Raw genomic sequence first — 23,882 nt, 5'->3', positions numbered from 1 at the left:
ATACTCGATTTCACTACCTCCTGGAAAGATAGTCGCCTCATATGGTCCCAAGGTTGTCTTAGTTACGACGCTAAGGCGAGGGTTGACGCACGCCCTTATAAGGCAATGCGTTCAGAGCCGACCAGCGCAAAGAAGGAGTCATCTCAACAAACACCTACCACATCAACTTAATGATAACAAGAGGAGAACGTACTCCGAGGCTTGCCAGGGTTTTAACGGGATGAAGGCGCCCCTGGCATTAGCCCATCAGTCATTTCTGCAGGGTATCACCCCTGAATACTCACCAGCCCAGGGTTCAACCGATCCATCTAGCAATCCGTAGGACTCCAAAAGACCGTAAAAGCTGCAGGTCATTTACGTTATCCAGGATGCACCGCGTGAAGGCTAAACTGCTCTATATCCCTGTCAGTTTTGTTACCTTGAAGTATTTGAAGTCAACGAATATTAATACATCGGCGTTCGTCAAGTCATCGACATGTCTGCGTAGAATAAATTGTGGTTCTACTGCACGGCGATGACGCCTTTGCTCTTCATCAGTTGTGCTCGCATGTTCTGTAGATGGGTAAAGTTATATTACATCGTGACAGCAGTACATTTGCGTACGCTCAATTAGCAAAAATATTGAATATTCAAATGACATTTTTCATTCCACTGTTGAAGGCGTTTCAACTCATCAATTATTTACGACTGAGATGCTATGCACCACATCTACGCTCCGTATCGAACTGTTCTACTGATATGGACTCGAATTGATTTTTTTATAATAATCTATCAGTCAATGTCCTTGTAGAAAAATTTATTATAAAAAAAACAGACTTGAACGTTATCAGTAAATTGTCAGCTTATTTTTGGGTTTTCCTAGTATGTTCATATAGAAACGGTGGTTCAAAAACCAGTTTATTAGCAAAATAATGCTTGAAATTCTGACTTTTTTATAAGTTTAATCGAAGTAATTATGTTATGCTACGATTTGTAGCTTCAACTAAGTGTGACACAGTTCTATAATACCGTCTCTAGACACCCTTAATTCCTTCCACTCTTACAAATAAAAGTTTAAGTGAGATTTAACGGTTAAAAACGGTATCACTTGGAGCGAAGAATTTCATTTATAGCATACATATTTCAATTATCAAATGATAACTAGTGACGTCATCGACGGTACACAATTTTTCAGGTTTCAGATAACTCTGGAAGTAAATATGATTTAGACCACCCTGTGTATGAATATGCGTATATGGGTTTATATAAAAGATCAGTGAAGCCAAATCGTTCAGTTTGGTTTTTAAGAGCAATGAGCGCGGTGTAAAACTTTCAAAGTTTCAATTCGAATAGTATAATTTTACCTACCACAATATGAAGTTTATATTAGGATTTATTTTCGCTTGTACTGTATTGACAATGGTTTCGGCACGACCAACGTTTGATAAAATTGCTGACGCTTTATTGAATGTATTGGATCCATATACAAATTATCCATCAGGTAACCCCAACCATCAGGACGGTTATCATCTACATCACCATGATCACCATTATTACGGCGGTGGTGCTCAACCAAACGGTTACTATCAAAATCCCAATGTAGGTTACCCTTATGTCGAACAAAATTATTATCCATCACAAGTACAATACTCACAAGGACCATACACACAAGGATACCGCCCTCAACGTCCTCATTATGATCATGCAGGTTATCCAAATGCTGCTCCTGAAGTTTCGGTGGAAATTAATGGTGGCTATCGGCCAAAAGGATATCGCCATTATGGTTACAAATGAAAATGAAAAACTGTTGCCGTTACATTTTTATATGTGTGTATATATTAATTTATATTCGAGTTAATAATAATAAAATAATAATTATTGTAAAGGGTTTCGGGTTTATTTATCGCTATTTTTGGTGTTAGCCTTAATGTTGGTTGACGAGATATAAGCCACTACTTAACGGTTAGTCAATGTTCCCAATTTTCTTTTTTGCTTTTGTATGATTTTTGGTGAAAAGAGATCCGATTTCAACCAACGGTCCAGCGAATGGTGGTAACGAATTTAACTCTCTGGGATCTAAAGCTCTTGCCAAATACTCTAGATTAGTATAAATGTTATCGTAGTGCAACACAATAGTTGTTATATGGTTTTGAATGGACTAGTAACAAACTGTATTATACATATGAAATTAGAATTTTTTTGCAAACTATTCCTATACTTGTATAGTACTGTATATACATACTTGTATGGGTCAACAATTTTTTGTAAAAAGTTTAACAAGACATAGAAAAATTGAAAAATATTTAGATAAAATAATGTGTCTTTTGTGGGCTTAAATTTATTTGCGTTTTGTAACATATTAAAAGACTTTTCCTTGCCCCGCAATCGACTATGACTAAAATAAAGTAGACTTTAAATAAAAGTAAGCTTTAACATATCTAGAGCCGATTCTACTATGACTATGGGTTAGCTCGACGAGTTCATCTGCCACTTCACGATTAATAAATGTAAAGGCTACAAAATTTAATCATTCTGCTTTAATTATTGTGTATTGTATTTAAGTATAAAATTGTTTACAAATTCTTTATTATATAGTAAGCTTGAATACTTATAACTAACGTCTTATGTCTAGAATGTGCTCTGAGCTCGGAGTGCTCTGTGTGAGGTATATTGAATTTGGAAATATGACCGCTTTATTTTGAATAAGTCGACTTAATTCTGCGCTTATTTTTGTCACCTTCGAAGTAGGATATGCCGTGTTTGGTGGTGTCGATGAAAGTATCACAGGCTTTTGAACATTCACTAAATTAGACGAATTATTTGATGAAGTTCCAATTTGAGACTGCACAAGATTTGTTGCAGGAACTTGTGTTGGCTGCGACTGGCCTGAGAGTATTGGTATTTTTGTATTTTGCAGAAAAGGATTTAACATGTATGGGTTCTGAAGAGTGGGCTTCGAAACTAAAGGATTTTGTAATGATTGATTATTTAAATAAGTTTGTGAATTTTCATTAGTTTGTCGATTTGCTAAAAATGGATTTTGCATAAACTCATTTTGGGACATATGTTTATTGAGAAATGGGTTGTCGGGAGTATTTCGTCTAAATTGACTTCTATTATATTCAGTCGATGGTGATGCCTTGATTGTGGTTGGTACTGGATTTGCAAAGATTTCTGTTAATAAATAATTGTTAGGTTTAATATTATGTCGATTAAGTAACTGATTTGGCGGCTGAGTAATATAAGCAGGCGTTATAGATTTGGTTGTTGGTGCATGCATTGCGTTCACTCTTACTGCTGGTTTAAATATCGGTACTGTATTACTTGGCTCGGCGTTCATTTTGACGTTGGTGTCCAAAATTGCACTATTACGAGTATTTTCATCATTATATTTAATATCTTGATAAGAGTTATGATGGTTAAAATTGCCGTTATTGCGATTGTGCTTATGCATATTGCCAACTTGGCCACTATATTCTTGAAACATTTTATTTTTTTCATTCTTCATGTTATTGCCATTAAAACCATTGTTATTATGGTACATGATGTTGTCGCTATTGCAATGTACATTCATTTTCAGTTCACTTGAATTGTGAGTTTTCTGATTGCGTCGTGGCTTTTGCGAATTGTTAGCTTGGGGTTGTTGCTGATAATTTTGATTATTTGGATGGCCATCGAGTTGTTGCGATGATATGATTCTGTCAGTTGGGCTGCCTTGAAGTGTTTGATCACCGAATATTAATTCATCGGCGTTCGTGAGGTCATCGGCATATCTGCGCAGAATAAATTGTGGTTCTGCTGCACGGCGATAACGTCTATGGGCTCCATCAGTTCTTTTCGCTTGTTCTATAGATGGTTTTATTATACTGTTACTGCAGTAAATTTGCGTAACCCCAATAAGCACAAAGACTAAATATTCAAACAACATTTTTTATAAATTGTTCATTTCACTATTGAAAGCGTTTAAGCTCATCGATTATTTACGACTGAGATGCTGTTCATGCATCTACGCTCCGTATTGAACTGTTCGACTGATATGGAATCGATTAATGCTAAGCATTGCGAGTTATGACATATTTGATGCTTTTTGTTTACAAAATCAACAATTATATTAAGTTACCGGCCATAAGAGACATTTCAGCCTGTCACTCAAAACCGGTTTGCAATATATTTTTATATACCTTCTAAGATAAGGCCAAAGCTTCAACTGACTATGTTATTTTATATATATTTACGTAAAAATATTTAACAATGGCATGTTGCGAGCATCCGTTGATCCGTTGAGATGAAAGTGTTTTCAATAAAATAAAGTCAAAGTCTTAGTAAAATTTTCAGATGTTTCACAAACGGTTCTTCTTCGAAACATTTTCAAATATAGACGAAATTGCATATAAAAAATATTCAATTCATTTAAAAATCAGAAATGAATGTGCAGTGCTTAGAGTTGAGTATTTCTCAGAATCTATACACATACATATATCGATTAGATTGATTCTGAGAGCAATATTTCGTTGTATACTCTCACGCATGTTGTAGGGGCGTGTAATTGCTTCGTTCATTTAACGGTTGATTGATCATCTTAAAATAATCGATTGTTATATATAAGTATTTATATATCTACCAATATGAACACAATGGGTTTCGTGATTTCTGCTGGTCCTTCCGCTCATATACGCAATAACTTCAGTTAAATGTTAAGGATTTTTAATCATGACATAAACTGCTATATATGCGGGTCATAGCGAGTTTGACATCTCTCTCAACAGTTTAAAATAAAGTATTCTTACAAAAGTGTGAGAAGCTAGTCTATATTTTCCTTTAGTCCACATCTTAGTGAGTTGTTATATTATAAGTCAGAAATATTAATAAAACTAGAGGACGCATACCCCGAACACAACTTAACCAAAGGAAAACTCAATCAACAAATCAGTCTAATCTTCATGTAAAGAAATTATGTAAATAAATGTTTGTATTTCTCTTAAAAAAAAAACAAGATCTTTAATTACTCGGCTGCTTTAACTTCGGCTGCACCAAAACTATAATACCGTTCTGAGGTGGCAACTACATGCTATAGTAGTCCGATCTGAAAAACATGTTAGGAAATTGTAGCGTTGCTTTAGACAATAATCCATGCCAAGTTTCGTGCAGATATCTTTTCAAATAAATAAACTTTCCAGAACCTGATTTTAATGGTTCAATTTGTAAGGCAGCTATATGTATAGTGGTCCGACATCGGTGGTTTCGAGAAATGAGCAGCTCCTTGAGGAGAAAAGGACGTGTGCAAAATTTTATTTCGACATCTGAAAACCTTAGGGACTAGTTCACTTATATACAGGCAGACAGACCGACATGGCTAAATCGACTCAGCTCGTCATGTTAAACATTTATATTTGTATATATTTTATAGAGTCTCCGACGTTTCTTTCTGGGTGTTACAAACTTCATCGCAAGCTTAATATACCGTGTGCATTGTATACAAATTATGCAGCGAAGTAAAGAAAATATTACAAAATTGCGTTTAGACTAGTGCATAAGCCTTTGGAAATGATAAAAAACGAAAGAAATTCATAATATGTAAAAGTAAAGTTTGAAGCACGGTACACTAACGGCAGCTATACTGGTGCTAGTTGCCATTTGTAATTGGGATGTAAGTATAGCGTGGATTTGAATGGAAGATTGCGGTTGGCTTAAATCTTTTCGGTACTTTTCTGAGTGTATTTCCTATATGAAAAAAAGTTGTTTTGAGAGGCTTCAATGATGTAGAAAAACTGTGAAATAGATTACTCACTTTAAGTACGCTTCACTGTACATGCATTACATAGGTACCTGTGCAATTCTAAACTTATCTTTATTGAATGAGATAATTTCTTGTTGACCATATAGGTATTCTTATTGCGCATGTGCGTATGCGCTTTTTTATTGCAAATATGTATGAACATATAATGTATCCATATATACATATACATTATATTATACATAAAAATACACTTACAATACATATATGTATATCCTATTTAATAACTATATTTTAGATTTTAGTAGCAGGTGCATTATTTATGAATAAGTTTACATTCTGGAATCAGCACAACCGGCAACAACCGGCATAAATGCATATACCATACATATACTCGTATATGCATATATAAACGTACCGCGTACCTAAGTTGCCTACCATGCCGTGAGTTGGCTGAACAATGAGTACGCTAATGTCAATAAACTCTTAGGAAATCCGCCAAGACATGCGAAAAATTCACAAATCATTGACACAAACATACATACAAACATCAGAATCAGCAGACGCTTTCTGCTTTCCGTTACCTTTGCCGTAATGCTCTGTTAAAGCGAAGATTTGAGAAAACTTTAGTTAAGTACATATAAAAATAAACACGCAAGCGCGCTCGAAAGTCTGACATCTGTTGGTGGCGCGCTCACGCTTCCGTTCGACTGAGTAAGTGCGCAAGCGCAACGACTTTTTTTTTTACACCTACGATTGTATGTATGTAGCTGTGTATACATTTGTGTTCAAAGAAGTTCAAAGTCAAAAGTGAAGATAAGGTACTTTTATTTTCATTCTTTCGCTTGAAGAGTGATAAACGCGTACTCATACCATCGGCGTACAATTGCTACGAGCTCGTATGATGGCTCACGTGATTAGAATACATATAATGGATAGTGCCGATAGCCGGCATCCTGATGATAAATTCTGCGACTACAGTTGTAATTATGTTTGTGAAGTACAGAATTATTTCAATTGTGAGATCAAGAGACATGCAGCTAATGAGGCGCGTCTAAAATGCTTGTAGTGGTGAGTACGCGTACTACGTCGGTGGTTTTTTTTACCTTTCGCACTTTGTTGATGGCTTCGCAAGCACATTGACTGGGCTGTGGTCAGGCAGCAGTTGGCCAAGTGCCATAAGCAAACATTTAAATAATACAAAAGAGGATTGTTAGCTGTCTACTAAGTGAAGTACATACATACATACATACATATATATATATATATATATACATATATGCACCTATGTATGTGTGTCGGTTCATTCGCGTATGGAAATGTGAATTTTGAAAATTACACATAACTTACATGCCTAGGTGTGCGCCAATAGATTGTGTGGATCCCGAGACGAGAATAAGCAGCACTAACCAAATACGGCAAAAAATGTGCTTGTAGTGAATTTTTCTTAAAAATTTATTAACAATTTCTGAATGCCCACAATACACGTTGAAAGTGAAGAGCAATAAGGAAAAATAATAATAAATAATTGCATTAACGGCTTGAACAATCAGATTTAAACCACATCAGTGATTAGTGCTGCACAGCGCTAATTCCTTAATACCCATATAAATAAGCTGCGACATTCTACGCTAGTTGATAGTCGAGAAGCTGCTGTGATCTTGAAAAGTACTACTGCTAGCCGGTTGATACACTTAAGCAATAATCAATAACTAAATAAAAACAAAGTAAATATGAAGCTGTTGTTGTTTACAGTGTTGTGTATACTTTTGGCGAATGTTGCGGAAATTTGTTCCGGTTTCTCATGGCCCCTCGCGAAGGCCATTAAGGGTTATCAGCAAGGGGTTAGCGGCTATTATGGCGCTGATTATGGTTACTACGGCGGCGCTTACAGTGCGCATGGCTACGATCAGTATGGACGGGATAGGCGTGGCAACAATCGTCGCACCGGACGCACCTTTAGCGATATAGCGCGCGTAGTCAATCCGCAACCATATGCATTTGTGGGCGCGAGGCCGTATCCAGGACAACCGTTCAACCCGATCGGATGAGCGTGCAGTATAATAGATAGAAAAACGAAATAGATTGTGTCTTGTGATATAGAAATTCTGTATTAAGAAAAAAAACGTGCATTCTGTTTGATAATAAATATATTTATTTATATATATTCTATAATTTTGCTGTGATTTATTGAATGAGGTTATCTGTGCCTTATGTTTATTGTGTTAATATACAAGTATGACCCACATATACATGTGTCCTATTTACTTTGAAATTTTTATAACCGGAAATAATCATATTTATAGACAACATTCGTACCTATATTTAGATGAGTATAAATATTATATATGTATTATGTATGTGAAATCTAGACTAATTGCCTAAAAAATCACAACATAATTAGAAAACAATAACAACGGCTTCATTGAAAACCAAGCGTTTTTGAAAAATACTAAAAATATTTGTGAAACCTTCGAATGTATTTCTGCTATGAAAAAAATGATAGTATAATAAAATTTGATGCGGAAATATAATCGAGAAAAAACTTTCCTAGTTGGGTAGTTTGATCACTCTATGTCAATTTATGTAGTGTTTATTTGGCAGTTGTTTGTGCCCGACGCGGAAAGTGTTTTAACTATAAAAAATATACAACGAGTTTGCTTGAAATTTTGTGTTTCCAATGGACTAACGGCTACGAAATCGTTGAAAATATTGCAGAAGGGTTTTGGGGAGTATACTTTATTACTAACACAAGCGTTTGGGTGCCACGAAGCATTCAGTGAAGATTGTGAAATCATCGAAAACTTTTCTCATGCGAGCGTCCAACCATCGCTGTTAATGACGATAGCTTCGAAAAATTTAAATAGTGTTTGAAAATCGTCGTCTTGACATCAGAGAGTTAGCAGATGATCTCAACATCTCTTATGGATCGACTCAAGATATTTTGCTTAATGTTTTGGGTATAAAGCGTGTCAATGCTAAGCTTGTGGCAAAATACCTAAATCTGTTGCAAAATTGACATTAAGTAGAGATCGCAAAAGAGATGCTTGACAACGTAACTGAGAACCATACATTCATTAAACCAATCATTGCTAGTGACGAAACGTGGGCTTATGAGTATGACACCGAACCGACACCGAAAAACCCAAAATTCGTTGTAGGCATTAAAGGACGACCCAGCCGAGGCTTATAACGTTTGGTTGGAAAATTAGATTAAGCGTTCACATGCTTGTATTACAATAGCTCAGGAGCCTACTTTGAAGGCGATATTAAAAATTTGTATTAACATATGTGACAATTTTTTATTTCAGTCCGGGTCAAATTACGTATGTATGTATGCGATCAATTCACGTGTTCTCGTGATACGAACTTTTCAACCTGCCTGGTATGTGTCTTATTGGGTTGCTCCGGCTTTATATCTGAAACCATATATTTGTCATTTAAATACTTGGAATGGGAAAATTTTACAAAAGTTCATCTGCGTTTAAAGTGTATTACTCATAGCAAAGGGCAAACAAAAAAAATAATAATAATAAAAATAAAATGTTACACTTATAAGTCGTCGTTATACTTACGTACGGCATTTTATATCTACACGTAAGTAATTAAAGATTTACGATTCTGGTTAAATTAAGCAAATTTGTTACAAAAAAGCGAAAACGTGTCTTCTTATACACAAACCGGTGGTGTGGACTGTTTTTTGTATTTTTAAAATAAACATATAACAGAATATTTAATTAATATAAAATATAATTGCAATAAAATTTGTAGAAAATAAAACCAAAAAAAAAAATATTTAAAATCACTAAAAAACTTCATTCGCTTCTGATTGCAAATACACTGTGCTGCGTGCTAGAACTATATATATACAATATATTCGGTATATTCGAGCCATTATTACATAAAAGAGTCTTCCCGAATCAGCCGTTCCAACCACAGGGACCGTAAAGATAATTTATATACATACCTATACACAAAAACTTGTCGTTTTAAGAAACTTAATAAATATTTGAACAAAAATTAAAAACAAATAATAATTATTACAACAAAAAAAGTACAATAAATTATAAAAAATAATTACTGAAATACAACAATACATACATGATCAACTGTATGTTTTTTTTTTGGGGGCCCGTTTAGCATTTGCCCATTTATTGGCTTCGCGCATGCGCAACTATACCAAACGAAACGTGTGATGCATATTACGAAATGGTGCGGCCCACTTGCTGTGCTAATCCAAAAACCAAAAAAGATAAACAATTTAAATCAACTAAATGATTACGAATTGACGGCGCAGAACACAACTGAACAAAAATACAATTTTGTATGTGTATTCACCAATTTCGTCATTTATGTAGCTTTGTTAGTAGTGACTTGTAAAATATGTTAAATGCTAGGAAAATTTAACGGTTTTTTGCATAAATGGTCAACGTCTAAATATTTAGTTCCGCAAATATTCAGGTGAAATGCGTTTGACGTTGTTGTAATTACAGACATATGCCATGTGTGGTTCTTGAGCTGAAAAATCAAACAATGTCAAACAATGAAATAATTGAGTTATGCACAACGCGTGTAGTTTTATACAAAAGCGATCTAATATCTAATCGGTCTCTTTTTATTAGTTTAGTATTAGTTCTTTCTATTAGATAATTTTGAAACTACTAGTAGTAATTTTAGGTAACTATAGTTTTAATTCACAACATTTTAATTTTAGACCATATTATTTCCAATAGGAAGGCCGGTGATACAAATTTAGTACAAATAAAAAAAGTTTGAGAAAAAATATATTTGGCACAGGAGAAGAAGAATATATTAGAGCTCTTGATATTCGACTAATCGGATTAAGCGGATAGGGCATTATTCGAATAATAATATTCGGCTTGTACTAACCGAAGAGTCGTAGGTGTCGATTATTCGATTAACCGCTCATTTTTGACTTTTCGGTTAACCGTTCGTTATGGACTATGCGAATAGTAAGCGTTCATTCATTTTCTTATTTTTATTGAAAAAAGTGAAACATTCAATAATAAAATTTTGTGCACAAATCAAATGTTGTTGGGTTTCAAACAATTTTCATTTATTCAAATACTCGCTAAAGAGCAACTATTCGAACAGTCGCAATATTATTCGGTTAAGTTTCAACGGTTACAAACCGGATATTCGAATAATCGGTTTTCAGGTTATTCGAATAATTGTATTAGCCCTAGTACCGGTGTATACATATTTCGCAGCGGAGGCGTACTTACTCCAACCAATACATTTACGTGTGTGCAATACTTATGCTTAATATTTATAGAATGGTAAATGGTAAAAAATAATAACAAATTAATTGGTGCAAGTTTAAGGTCAACCAAAGTGGTGAATAAATAAAAAAAAAAAAACAAGAAAAAAAAACTTTAACTCCAACTGCATTTAAGCTATAATACCCTTCACAAAATAAGTTTCCATGCAAGAACTTTATTTTGATTGTTCAGTTTGTATGTCAGCTATGTGCTATAATGGAATACGTCCTTTTCTCTCCAAGAAGTTTTTCGCTACAATCTCCGAACATATTATTCAGATCGAACCACTATAGCATATAGCTGCCATTCAAATTAAGACTTTTATTTATTTTTGTTGTAAAAATAATTTTTTATTATGACTTTAAGCAGTACTTTGATTAAAACTATATTGTACCAATTAAAATGAAGAATATGATGTATAAAAATACGTATGTATGCATATATGTAAATATGTGTGTTTACGTAAATCACGAAATATTAATAACTAAATATTTCTGAAAGGATTTAGGTAAACCTAGGGTCAAAATCCCATAGTTCAGGAACAGTTGGAATAAAAACACTGTTATAAAATATACCGATGAGACGGAAAACTATTTGCGGTACATCTCGTAAGGCAGGAGTACTCTCTTCTTTGATAATGCCGATTGCCGTTATAATTTGCTGTTTTATATCCGCGAATTTCTTATTAGACAATAGCACCGTTAATTCATGTAACGAGAGTTCGAATTCGGCACTTGGATATGGACCAGTGGATCTAAAAGAATAGCTAGTTATAAGAGTTCGGATTTTTACAGCAGATACTTTGGTACTTTACCTTGTATGTGGAAATAAGGAATACAGAACGCAGGCTAGGCAACGGGCGAGTGCTTTGCGCCTTAAAAAATAATATTCTACGTTAAATGGTTTATAAAGAAATTAGAAAATTATGCATACTTATTCGTCACAACGTCAGTCTTCAAACCAATAGCGCCCAGCAGCGTGTCACCCCACCCCTCGGATTGTGTAGAGGTCAGGCACATGTAGGAGGCGAACATAAACAATACTTTCTTTACATTTTGCGTCTCACAAAGTATCTGGCAACCACGCGAAATGATTGCACACCAAACCAGCGCTAAACGTGGCTCTGTGTATGGACTGGATAGTGAAAAACGCAATTATAGAGTTTCCAAAAGTATTTGTAAGTAGTTCTTTCGAACTTACTTCGTTTTACAGCCCTCCACCAACTGGCACACATCCTGCAGAAAAGTAATTTTATCACCGATATTTGTAATCTGTTCCATTTTATGAATGAAGAACATGTGGAGCGTTAAAAAGAATGGACCACGCAAGATAGGCATCAAGTCCATTTTACTGCAAGATGTTTCCAATATCTGGCACAGCGCTTTCCACGTGGGTGTGTGCCAATCTTGTGACTCCGTTGATGTGCGGAAGTAATGCGCAATGGTGGATTCCAAAAGTGGATAAGTGCCGGTAACAAAGGTTTTCATATGACCAATAGCGTTCAGTGTGCTGCAAAGTAGGAAATTACCGGACTCGCATTGCGCCTGCCACTGGATCAATATGTCCACTAGTTGGCTGAAAATATAGCAAGTGGTGTGTTTAGGTCGATTGACTGTTTTGCTAAATAAGCTAATTACTTTGATGTCTCCAACCGTTGCGTCTGCATAGGCACCATTATTTCCACCATAAGATTTAAGGCTTCGCGTTTTTGTTCATCGATGGTTTTGCTGCCGGCAGTCGCACGCACAGCTCTATCAAGTGTGTTAAGCAGTTCGGTGAATGCTGCATTCATTGCATTCATGCCTTCTTTCGTGTTCATGAGCTTCGGATGTTTTTTTACCGTTAGACATAACAAAACAATGTAATTGCGTGTGTAGAGTATGCGCTTGGCCGTAGCATAATTTATAGGCTGCATAATGGCTTCCCAGGATGTGGCCTGCTCAGGCATCAGCGCGCAGCTGAGACGCAGTAAGCTACGGTATGAATAAAAATACATGGCAAATAATTAAAAAAAAAAAACGAAGCATACAATTTTCTTTGTAAAAATTAAAAAAAAAAATATAAATAAAAAACTTACTCTAACACAGCTCTGTCAGCGTAATTCGTTTCCGTTGGCATTTGCAGTATGATGGGGTAGTCTATTGTGGTAATAAACCATTTGTAAAGGCTTTCCAGCTCTGCATAGCTCACCATATACCAAGGAAACCTAATGGCATCCTCTAATATTTTACTTGTATTTATGTTTATGTGTATGTTTGGTTCGAAGGAAATTTTCACGAACACCGTAAACAGTCGTGAAATAACTTCAGCTCGCATACTGCTTGGTATCGTTGGATATGCTTCCTCGAACCACGCAATCCAATTGATGCGTATAAATATGTGTCCCATCATAGCATGTGTGGAGAGTGCGATCTAAATCAATGAAGAAATGTGAACAATATTATTGTTATATTCTGAACAGAGTGTATTATATTTGTCACGAAGTTTGTAACACCCAAAATAAATCGCTGGATAAAGTATAAATATAAATAATCAGTGTGACGAGCTAGGTCGATTTAGCCATGTCCCTCAGGTTTTGAGATATCGATTTGAAACTTTGCACACGTTCTTTTCTCATCTGAAAGTTGCTCATTTGTTGGAATCTCCGATATCGGACCACTATAGGATACAGCTATACAAAGTGAGCGATTAAAATCAAGTCCTTGTTTAGAAACCTTTTTTTATTTGACAATATTTTGGCGAAATTTGCCATGGATTATTGTCTAAGGCAACGCTACAAACTTCGAACATATTGCTTAGATCGTAAAACTATAAAATATAGTTGCACTACAAATTGATCGATCTAAATTTGACGAAATTTAGCATAAATTATTATCAGAGGCAGCGAGACAATCTCCAAACAAATTGTGCAGCTCAGATTACTAAAGTATATGGTTGTCATACAAACTTGCCGATCTAAATCAAGTTAAAGATATTTTTTACACTTTGGTGTCATAAGAAATGCACCTGTGAAGTGTATTATATCTTCGGTGTGACCGTTTTTTTCTTGTTTACTATTTATTTAATGATAAATCTTATTGATACTCTTAAGCTACTTGAATTTGGTGAATAAAAATTATGTTATGCTTACTTTTTGTAGGTTTTCATGGAACAAATCTATTTGTGATGGCTGTGGTTTAAATCGTTCCCAGGGCAATGCACCCATACCCTCGTGTATGTTCGCGTAAATATAAAAATCCAGTTTTGGAATGGCGAAATGATGCACATACCAGCTAAACATATGGGAGAGTGCCACGTGAGAAACTGTAATACATATAAAATAATAAATGCGCTATATCAAATACTAGAATGATGTATAAAGCTTACCTGGTAGATTGTCTAGCATGAAACCTAAAATGTCTATTAAGGATTTGATCACAATTTTACTTTTGTTTGCATGCTGCTCACTCCAAGGCAACAATATTTTATCTTTAACTGTCAGTTGGCGTATCCAATTCGCTGTCGAATGCTGTAGCGTCTCCTCTGTGTATGGCACCAGCCAGGGTGAATATAGTTCAATAATTGAGCCGAAAACGACATCGCTAACTGTAATAAACAGAATTAATAATACAAAATATATATTTCTTAATATATTCTAAACAATCACTTTGATCCGCCAGCTTATCTTGAAAAGTGTTAATGGCTGTTACCACAACAATATGGCCCATGCATGAAAACCACATTGCCAATGGATTACAATAGTCTTTATGCTTTGGATATAAACCGTGCAGGCCGTGATGCAAACGCTCCTTCTGGAAGTGACGCGCAAATAACAGTACAGTATCTGTTGCTGCTTTTAAATTGAAAAGATTTTGACGCCGCGCAAAATCTATTGAAATTTCAACGACTTCATCGATTTTTGCGTCAATAGACATAAGTTTACAATTGAAGCGCGCCAATAGCGAGTTTAATAAATCCAACAACACAACTGGCATTAATTTTTGCTCCGATATTCGATCCAAAACCATTTGCAAAACTTCGCCATAATGTTGTGGAAAATCATAATCGAAGACGTGTATCAAATGACGGCGGAATTGATCCTGAAGGAGGCAGGAATCGGGTTGGGACCAGGATTCGAGTCCTTGCAGTACAAGTTGCAATAACTGGTTTATATCGCCAAGTTTCGGTTGGAAATTGTCAAGCCAGGTTACCAAATCAAACTGTAAGTGGCATGTAAGTGCGTATTACAAGAGTTGGAATATTATTTTCGAACAATAAATATTTACTTTTGATAAGAGCACAAAGAGGATCTTTGTATCACAGCATTTCAAGTATGATTCAACCAAGAATTGGTACATTTTCAAAAAAATTTGCGGCGTTGTGCGATATGGGGCAAATGCAGCTGCCAGCTGCTTTGTTAGATCAGCACGTTTTAGTGCTAGTTTCAAAATATTAAGACCCTCCTTCTCTTGGTGCTCATGCAGAAATATCTGAAGGAAGCGAATAACGGTAAATTAAAGAGTGTTTCACAGAAACTTATACCACTTACATTCAGCTCGTATAAAAGCTGACTGTATAAATCATTAGTCGGCTGGAATTTCATTGTAACATCAGTCAGATTTTCCACGACAGTATAGAAGAAATGTATGCCTGTATTGGTGACAACAGTAGCACGCTGCACCGAATTGTTAGCAATCAGTAAGCTGGAAATATAATTCATATATACTTTAATATTGTACGATATATGGTATTATACCTATATATAATATATTACCGCATAATGCCGCCCAGCTGCTCTACACAACGTGCAAACTCTTCCACGTTCAGTTTAAGCATGTCATTTATAATTTTGTCGTGTCGTTCCTTATATTTATTTATATTTCGCTCTATCGCACTGTCTATGCGTATTTGTTCAAGTTTGGTGGTGATGCGCGCTGGATTGCTGCATTGCCGATTGAAGAGCAATGAATTGCAGCTTCGAATTTTTATTTCATCGTAAGACACCATTTTGTATAGCTTGGTAACCATCTCCAAATAATTGCGATTTAGGGAATTTAATTTACTGGTATCGTAATGAAATTTACTGAAATAAATTTTGAATTGATATTAACATAAATCTTCTAGTTTATAATTTTAACAATGCCTTACGTTGCCATGCTGTTTAGAGTTTTTAGTTTCGCTTTGAGCTCTGTAAAAGTTTGACTTGTAATTTCATTTTTTATACTAATGACTGGTTTCGTATATTTTGGCGCTTTCAAAATCTTATCGTACGATGATAACTGTTGTTTGATACGTACGGCTGGTTCAATGTGCGTTTTGGGTGGCAAAGGCGTACGTAGCTGTTTCATTGCCTTGGAACGAAGACATTTCTGTGCCCACTGTTGAGCTTGGTGCTTTTGTAGTTTACGTATATCGGGCAAATAGAGAAATTCCGTCCAATGTGACTGCAAGAGTAAAAATTTAATTATTATTACTTATTTGTTATAATAAATTCTTATTATAAAATATACATACAGTGTTGCCATTTAGGATTTCGCGCAATTTTTCGTTATTATATTGTGGTGGAAAATTACAATCGTCTTTGGAATGTTGATTTATAACGGTTTCATGCAGCCATAGCTCATAAGCCTTCATAATTCTAGGTTATAAAAGTTACAATTTGATCGACAGTGTGAAAATAACACGAAAATAAATTTTCGAAAATAAACTTACTTCGAACAATCATTGTAGAATATGCTTAAACTCTCTTCCGTCGCACGCTTAGTTGCTTCATTTGCATAGAAAACGTCAGCTGCCTTCAAGTTAGTGCTAATTTTCTTCATCAAAGGCACGTTGAATTCGTACAATTTATCCGAAACTCCGTAAACACCGCCGAAACTGCAAATTGTACAATGTACATATAACGCTATACGAAGAAATCGATATTTTTCTGTGTATTGGTCCAAGCGAGTTAAATTTCGAGAAAAAGAGTTTTAAGTAAAAAAAAAGTAATTTTTTTGTTTTTCGAAGTTTTTTTCGAAGACAGTATTTATTAAGTTCCTAAAAAAGTAAGACTATGGGCACCATTTACGCTTTCCTCTCATTTCAATGGTGTACAACATTTTTTCGGAGAAGCTTATATGTCGAAATATTAGACGAGCTCATATTTTTGATATTTAAAATTTTTAATTTTTTCGCAGATTCGAATTTGACTTATTAATGACACAAGTTCAATTTCGAAATTCAATAACAAATATTTCGATTTTGGAGACAAACTTCGAAAAACGAAGAAATTGCTTTTTTTCTTATTTTTCTCTCGAATTAAATTGGTTTGGTCCAATATCCAGCGGAAAGTAGTGTTGCACAGTAATTTATACAAAATTTATAAAACACCCACCTGTACTCATCGCTCTCCAAGGGCACTCTACTCAAATATAATTCGAAAAATTTCTGGCACACAATTGGAAATACAGGGTGACTTATATCCATGTCTGCGATCACATTCGCATATTTATAGATCACAAGCAACTGTGGTGGAAATGTATTTGACATCTTGAATGCCGCAAATGTTTTCTGTTTGCAATAGTTCAAGTAAAAGTTTTATACTAATATTTGGTAAAAAGGCGTCTGCTTGTTCAGTTACCTTTAATGCCGCCTCCAGAGAATTCCTACCATTAACCACAGCTAACTGACGTAGGAATTCTTGCCAAAAAAAAGCCTCCTGCGTTTTAAATTCGATCTCCAGCAGAACCAGCGCCAACCAGCCATAAAGCGGCGAAACTTTTGGTATGCGCAATTGCACAGAACCGAAAAAAGTTTTTAGCGTAGACATTTTGCTGATACCCTTCCACTCATCACAGCCCTTTTGGAAATTTATTTTTATTATTTATTCAGTAAAAAAAAAAAAAAAAACAACCCCTAACATAAAAGACATTACTCAACAAATCTGAAGGAAATATTTGCGACTGATGTGCTAAGAGATCTGTGGGGGTATTTGAAGTGTCCTGATTACGAATTTGAGTTCAAAAACTTTCCATCACGTACAGCTATTTTTGCCATTTTAATAAATGGTGGTGGTTTGACCCCTACACCCTTTGACTACAACACAAAAAATCGTACGTGGTAGGAAGTTCTTACTAGCATTTTCGGTTTAAGCAATCTAAAATTAGCAAGTAACAGCCTCTAACATCACAGTCGCAAAATGACTGTAATCTAGTGTAATTATTTACCTTGAAGTAGTTGTGAAAGAATTCCACTGCTTGATAGCGTGCATCCGAGAACTGATAGGCAATTCTTAGGATCATGTCCAGCAGATAGACCACGTTGGTGTTTTGCCAATTGGGGAGCGCGGTAAGCAAATTCAACCAAGCATTTATCAAATTGAGTGGTGTAGAAAGACCGTATCTGCGAATATAAAGGTAAATGAAGTAAAAAAAAAAAACACAAATCTACATATATATTAATATACGCGTGCGTGTTAAGTACTCACTCAGTGTAACTGGTAATTTGGTGATGAATCATATTGTCAAGCAGCTGCAGTACAGGACCAATCGAGTTGGGATAGATCATATCTTTTGCCATTTTCAAGTAGGTGCGATCGGCACTCAGTAAAGTATTTAATATTGCATGAAAACTGAAATGCGAATATTAAATAACAAATATATAGTGGTTTAGCCAACCACTTACTTGTCACAATTGGCTAACGTTTCTGGTGTCTCCAAAAATAGTGGAACTATCAACTCTAAGCAACGTATAACAGCTGCATGCCGATAGTCGTTTAAAAGCAACTTTATTAGCTCGAGTCCTTTCTGACAAATCAACGGTATTGTATGCCCATATAGACTTACCAGAACAGCGACATAAACAGATAGTGGTCTATGCTCTGTAACTCCCTGATAAATCATTTCGATATGCTCCAGTTCAGGCACAAACATTAGCGGCTCTGTGGGGTTGCGCAACGTCAGCTTTATCGACTCAGCACCTTGATCCATCAAATGCAGACGCAATAGTGATATCATCGTCCAACACCAGGTTGAAAATTGCTCTTTTGATGATATTGATAAGTCAATAAGATTTGAAACTTGCCGTACACCCTCGGAAATGCCAGATAAACCAATAACTTCTGGAGCATGCTTGTTCAGCGCTTCGGATACCAAACACGCCATGCGTATGTGTATGTTATGCGGTAAAAAGAGACGTCCATCATAATCGAAACCCCAATTCAAATGGCTTATCACAATGCGCGCAAGCATATTCTCTTGCGATGAATAGTCAAAATGTAGCAGCCAATTGGATAGAATTTCAAAACTGTCCATGCCAGGTTTCCAGTTCTCCAATGGCAATGACTTTATGAGATAGATGCCATTTTCGATTTCGTTAAAGCGCACTTTAAGTTGCAATAATAGGCATGTGATGAGGTCTTCATAGGAGAGTGTTAAGTTAACAAGCATGTCACGTGATGTTTTGTAGCAAATTTCGCGTGTGTTCACGTTCACATAGCCAATCTGTAAATATAAATTCTTATAGAAAAATCACATATTATTATTATATGAGTACACACATTGAAGATGTGCAGACAAATCATTTTTATTAACTCCCAATCTTTGGCTCTGTCACGTTCGTTGGCAATTTCGAAAAAGGTCTGTAGCAGATAGTATAAGTCCTCAGCGGATGAATCTGCATTAGCAACATTGAATTTTTTCCAGAATTCTGGCGTGTTAATAAGCTCACTATAATCTAAAATTATGTGTAAAAGTTATACACGTTTCAAATAAACAAAAGCAAACAAAATACCTATTTGAACTGTTGGCATTTCCGTTGGAAACCCGATATTTAAATAATAAAATATTTGCCATGTAATTTCATTGTCGAGTGAATGGAAAGGCAGTGATGAAAAATATTGCCATGTACTCAAATTTCGTGAACGATATATGTAGCTACATGCCTTGAATAACAGCATATTCAGTTCCACGGATATGCGCTCACAGGTTTTTGTATCCTTGGGGATTGTGTTGTGCCTGTGAGTTGTTTTAATAATTTAGTTTCTATAATTATTAAAATTTGAAGTTTTGCTTTACATGAATAGGTCGTAATAGTCACTACTATATTGTAGTGTATGGCGTATAAGCCGTCCAAGCCGTTTTGCTAGTTGCTTGTAACGCTCCGTGTTGTATGTCAACATGCCTTCGCCGAAAATTTCTATCAAATTCGAAAAATATGTGATCACGCGAAGCACATCGTTTGCTAGTATGACATCTGGTGTAATGACATAGTCATTTAGAAATTGTTCAATATTCAAAGCAGAACTAAAAGAGATAGACGTTCGTTAAATTAGCTTAATAGTTAATTTTACGATAAATCTTATACTAACATGAATACTTTTCCAAAAGGTATTTGATTGAGAAAGGCAATCAAATCGCTCTCCTTCAAACCTATGCATTCACCAGCTGCATTGTGACTGTCTTCACCATCGGAATCAACAAGAATCCAGCGCTCATCACGTGCAGGATCCGAGATTTCCTTATGAGACTTTAGAATTATTATTAGTTGCGATAAATGATTGTAAACATATAAAAACGTATTTACTAACTTTTTCAAAATCTTTCAGGTATTCGTTGCGTTTTTTTATGGGTAACAGCAATATTTGCAATGTCGCTATACAATTACTCATTTCCGGTGAATTGATATTTAGAGGCATCTCGCTATTACGAGCGCTAGTCGTTGCTTCAGTCGATGTGCTGCCTCCAAATGGAATTTGAAGCAGTTCAGTTGCCCAATCACCCACACCACTGGGACAGCGCAGTATATTGAATAGTAGAAACCAGTGATCCTCTTTAGTCGCAACGAGCAGATGCAATGAAACCAATTTGCGAACCCATATTTTTAGATCGTTCGAAAAGTCCTGAAATTTTATTAGGAAACGGCATACTTAAATAATTGGTTAGCTGTTGAATGGCATATACAAACCTTATTTGGACTCAATTTCCGCACGAAATTAAATAAAATAGATATAGATCGTCGTAAATGTGCCACGTATGGAATTACTGAAGGGTCGAGCTGTTTTTCTAAAGTAATTGTTTCCTTCTGTGCCAGCTTTACTAGGCAGTTGGGTGAAATTATGTCGTCAACCATTTGATCTATCTGTAAAGCGGGAAAGGTTGTTTAGTGCACTATGGTACTAATTTGTTCTTAATTGAATCTACAAAAAGTGCATAAATACCTTCACTTTGATTATTTTTGCTGTTATTAAATTTGTGGTATATGTGTTGCAGACTAATTCATAAAGATTATTCAATGCGGCGGAAGTGTTCTCCAGGTTTTTGCCATCTACTTGAGCAACGCTGTTGAAATTAAAATAGTCGAATTACATTGAATAAATTCCTAATGGGTTTATTTTGACACATTAGCACAAATAATTTTTTCCTTGTTTTTATATATATAAATGCAGATTTACCGTGGTGGGTAATTTCAATTATGTATACAAAAGAAATACACTATGTATAATATTTAGATATGTAATAAAAATATGCAACGTGATAAATATCGGAGGCATAAAGTCAACAATGTTATCAGAAATTATCTACAGTGTTATATATTACAAGAGAATATATAATTGTGCTTTTTATTACTAACAGCTTTTACGTTTGTACTTACTTGTATGTAACAGTCTCCTTTACTATCACCCTATCGCCGCAGGCCGCTGAAAAAGTCTTTGTGACTGGTACCTCCGTCCAAATTTGTTTCTGTGCATTTGTGACTAATTTTCGTGCATTACCCACGTCATACATATTAACAGAAAGCTTACTTTGTAAGTTATAGTATTCAAGCAGCGCTGCATAAAGAGGATCATTTTCATATGTTTCCAACAAGGAGTTCATTAAAAAATCTAATTCGAACTGCTGCACTAAGTCTAAATCGGGACAATCGTACAGTTGCTTTCGTTGCTCTAACGTGAATGGCAGCAATTGACTGTTGGTGAAAGAATATTTAGGCGATGTTGCCTTTGTTGGTCTGTACACCACATTTGATTTAGTTTCAACATGCTGCAGAGTTGTAATATTAGGATATTGAAAAACTGGTAACGTCTCTGTGGGCGCAATTGGAGTTGGTAATGTTTTTGGGTCATCATCAATAGGTGCTGTTGGTGTTATATGCAAATCCGTTGGAGATGGTGTAACTACTTGAGCAATCTCCTCGGCTACTGAAATCTGTTCCGGCAATGTGTTGCCGGATGTTGGCGAATTTTCAACCGGTTCTACATATTCAGAAGCTATGCAACATTCTTGACTTATAATGTTGCGTGTGCTGGTAGTTGCAAACTGATCAAAGTCCACAGATTTTATATCCTCAATAGGCAAACTGCTCTTAGCTGCAGTCTCATTTATTTCTTTTGACTGCTGCCCCGCCGCAGCTAAGGTGTTTATGGATATTTCCGGTTTCTGTATCAATTTTGATTTCTTTGTTTTCTGCAAGTTTTGAACTAGATATATAAATTTGTAAGCATTGAAGTAATTACTATTTACCACTTTCGGTTTTTCCAAAGTCGCCATTATATTTCTATTCTATTATATTTACGTATATAAATTTATATTATTCTAATGCGCAACAATGAAGAAAAAGAACAAAAACGCAAATTCGCATTGATAGCGAAAAAATCCCCGAATATAAAAATTAAATAAAAATATTAATTCATATCAGCTGACTGTCATTATTAACGATGATGCCACATTACCGCAGGGTGGTTATTTTCAATAGTAGGAAACCTGTGCTATTAGTTAATAATATATATGTATAAATTGATCGTTGCTGTATATTACATCAATTTTTTGTTAGTTTAAGGTAAAATTTCTGAAGATAAATCATATAATCACACTTAAAAATATATAGTTTGAACTAAATCTGTTATACTTCAGCCACATTGTAGGGTTTTTATAGTAACAAATATTTGATGCAGCTGGCATCCTAACACCATCAGCTGTTAATAATAAATCGAATTGTCATTTCAAAATAAACAATTTACAGATTGAGAGTTAATTTAATTCATTCCAGTATTTTTTTAATTTAGTGATGACGATTTATCATTTATATATTTTTGATAAATTCGGCACCATGCTGTATTATGCCGAATGGAATCGTACAAAAAAATCGGGTGTTAGCAGAGAAGAGGTGCGCTTCAAAATTGTTCTTGATTTTAATATTAATTTGTTAATAAACATATGATTTTTACAGGAAGCGAAACTAACTTATGGCATGCTTTTTTCAATTAAATCATTCGTCAGCAAAATATCTCCACAAGATCCCCGCGAAGGATTTCTTTACTACAAAACGAACAGATATGCGCTTCACTACATGGAAACACCTTCTGGCCTAAAGTAAACGAGAAACTGCTATGCTAAAATCTATTTTCTCTGAAACAATTTGTTTTTAGGTTTGTGCTGTATACCGATACTGCCGCGTTAAATGTGAAAGAACTTTTGCAGCAGTTGTATAGCAAAATTTGGGTAGAATATGTCGTACGTGATCCACTTTGGAATCCAGGGACACCTGTGACATCAGAGCTATTTCAAACGAAGTTAGATGAATTTATAAAACAGTCAGCACTATATGGCATACGTAATATATAAGATATCAATTCATTAGTGCAAATTTACTTTCTTTAAACATTTCCGTTCCGTTGGGTGTCCAATTGCTAAGTATATGTATGTTATTAAATATTTCTTAATTTTATATAAAATATTTGTGAAATTACTTTTACCAAAATGAAGCTGCTTAGCGGTTTAAATCGAAAACTTTTCCTTAGTTTTTAGGTAATTTTCATATGCTGGTTAGTAATTTATTGAAATAAAAAATAATAAAATACAGATAATAATATTGTTACTATAAATTAGTAAATTTATTTTAATTACATTTTTTAATCTCAGGCTCAATGC

The 23,882-nt window shown here is 35.0% G+C and overlaps 4 protein-coding genes across 4 annotated transcripts; 2 read left to right on the top strand and 2 right to left on the bottom strand.

Moving 5' to 3' along the window:
• Positions 1-2,593: 2,593 nt before the first annotated feature.
• Positions 2,594-3,907, bottom strand: LOC138857148 (asparagine-rich protein-like). Its single transcript, XM_070108899.1, has one exon. It carries the CDS (start codon positions 3,905-3,907, stop codon positions 2,594-2,596), a length of 1,314 nt encoding a protein of 437 aa, XP_069965000.1.
• Positions 3,908-6,597: 2,690 nt separating this feature from the next.
• On the top strand, positions 6,598-7,888 carry LOC106614565 (uncharacterized). The gene has a single exon (XM_070105605.1). The coding sequence runs from the start codon at positions 7,447-7,449 to the stop codon at positions 7,762-7,764; it is 318 nt and encodes a 105-aa protein (XP_069961706.1). The 5' UTR covers positions 6,598-7,446; the 3' UTR covers positions 7,765-7,888.
• A 3,281-nt stretch (positions 7,889-11,169) lies between these two features.
• Epg5 (ectopic P-granules autophagy protein 5) lies at positions 11,170-22,629 on the bottom strand. The gene is made up of 29 exons (XM_014230396.3): positions 22,476-22,629; positions 21,607-22,418; positions 21,173-21,293; positions 20,920-21,093; positions 20,543-20,854; positions 20,324-20,481; positions 20,031-20,258; positions 19,747-19,970; positions 19,514-19,689; positions 18,640-19,457; positions 18,443-18,586; positions 18,183-18,357; positions 17,597-17,815; positions 17,351-17,526; positions 16,687-16,851; positions 16,489-16,612; positions 16,123-16,418; positions 15,749-16,057; positions 15,524-15,677; positions 15,261-15,464; positions 14,642-15,194; positions 14,362-14,580; positions 14,126-14,298; positions 13,073-13,407; positions 12,633-12,968; positions 12,196-12,570; positions 11,929-12,129; positions 11,810-11,869; positions 11,170-11,749 (listed from the first exon to the last, which is right to left on the bottom strand). The coding sequence occupies exons 1-29, from the start codon at positions 22,500-22,502 to the stop codon at positions 11,500-11,502; spliced, it is 7,518 nt and encodes a 2,505-aa protein (XP_014085871.2). The 5' UTR covers positions 22,503-22,629; the 3' UTR covers positions 11,170-11,499.
• A 316-nt stretch (positions 22,630-22,945) lies between these two features.
• Positions 22,946-23,845, top strand: Bet5 (blocked early in transport 5). The gene is made up of 3 exons (XM_014230347.3): positions 22,946-23,118; positions 23,182-23,324; positions 23,381-23,845. The coding sequence occupies exons 1-3, from the start codon at positions 23,020-23,022 to the stop codon at positions 23,574-23,576; spliced, it is 438 nt and encodes a 145-aa protein (XP_014085822.1). The 5' UTR covers positions 22,946-23,019; the 3' UTR covers positions 23,577-23,845.
• The last annotated feature ends 37 nt before the right edge of the window (positions 23,846-23,882 follow it).

Source organism: Bactrocera oleae, chromosome 2, assembly GCF_042242935.1.
Source record: "Bactrocera oleae isolate idBacOlea1 chromosome 2, idBacOlea1, whole genome shotgun sequence".
In the NCBI taxonomy this organism is placed as follows: domain Eukaryota; kingdom Metazoa; phylum Arthropoda; class Insecta; order Diptera; family Tephritidae; genus Bactrocera; species Bactrocera oleae.
This window is presented reverse-complemented; position numbering and strand designations above follow the sequence as displayed.

Coding starts and splice junctions, on each gene's coding strand:
- LOC138857148 (XM_070108899.1), bottom strand. CDS start 3,907: ATGTTGTTTGAATATTTAGTCTTTGTGCTTATTGGGGTTACGCAAATT.
- LOC106614565 (XM_070105605.1), top strand. CDS start 7,447: ATGAAGCTGTTGTTGTTTACAGTGTTGTGTATACTTTTGGCGAATGTT.
- Epg5 (XM_014230396.3), bottom strand. CDS start 22,502: ATGGCGACTTTGGAAAAACCGAAAGTG. Junction 21,094..21,172: donor CAAAAATAATCAAAGTGAAG/GTATTTATGCAC, acceptor CCCGCTTTACAG/ATAGATCAAATGGTTGACGA. Junction 19,458..19,513: donor TTTGTCTGCACATCTTCAAT/GTGTGTACTCAT, acceptor TTATATTTACAG/ATTGGCTATGTGAACGTGAA.
- Bet5 (XM_014230347.3), top strand. CDS start 23,020: ATGACGATTTATCATTTATATATTTTTGATAAATTCGGCACCATGCTG. Junction 23,119..23,181: donor CGGGTGTTAGCAGAGAAGAG/GTGCGCTTCAAA, acceptor TGATTTTTACAG/GAAGCGAAACTAACTTATGG. Junction 23,325..23,380: donor GAAACACCTTCTGGCCTAAA/GTAAACGAGAAA, acceptor ATTTGTTTTTAG/GTTTGTGCTGTATACCGATA.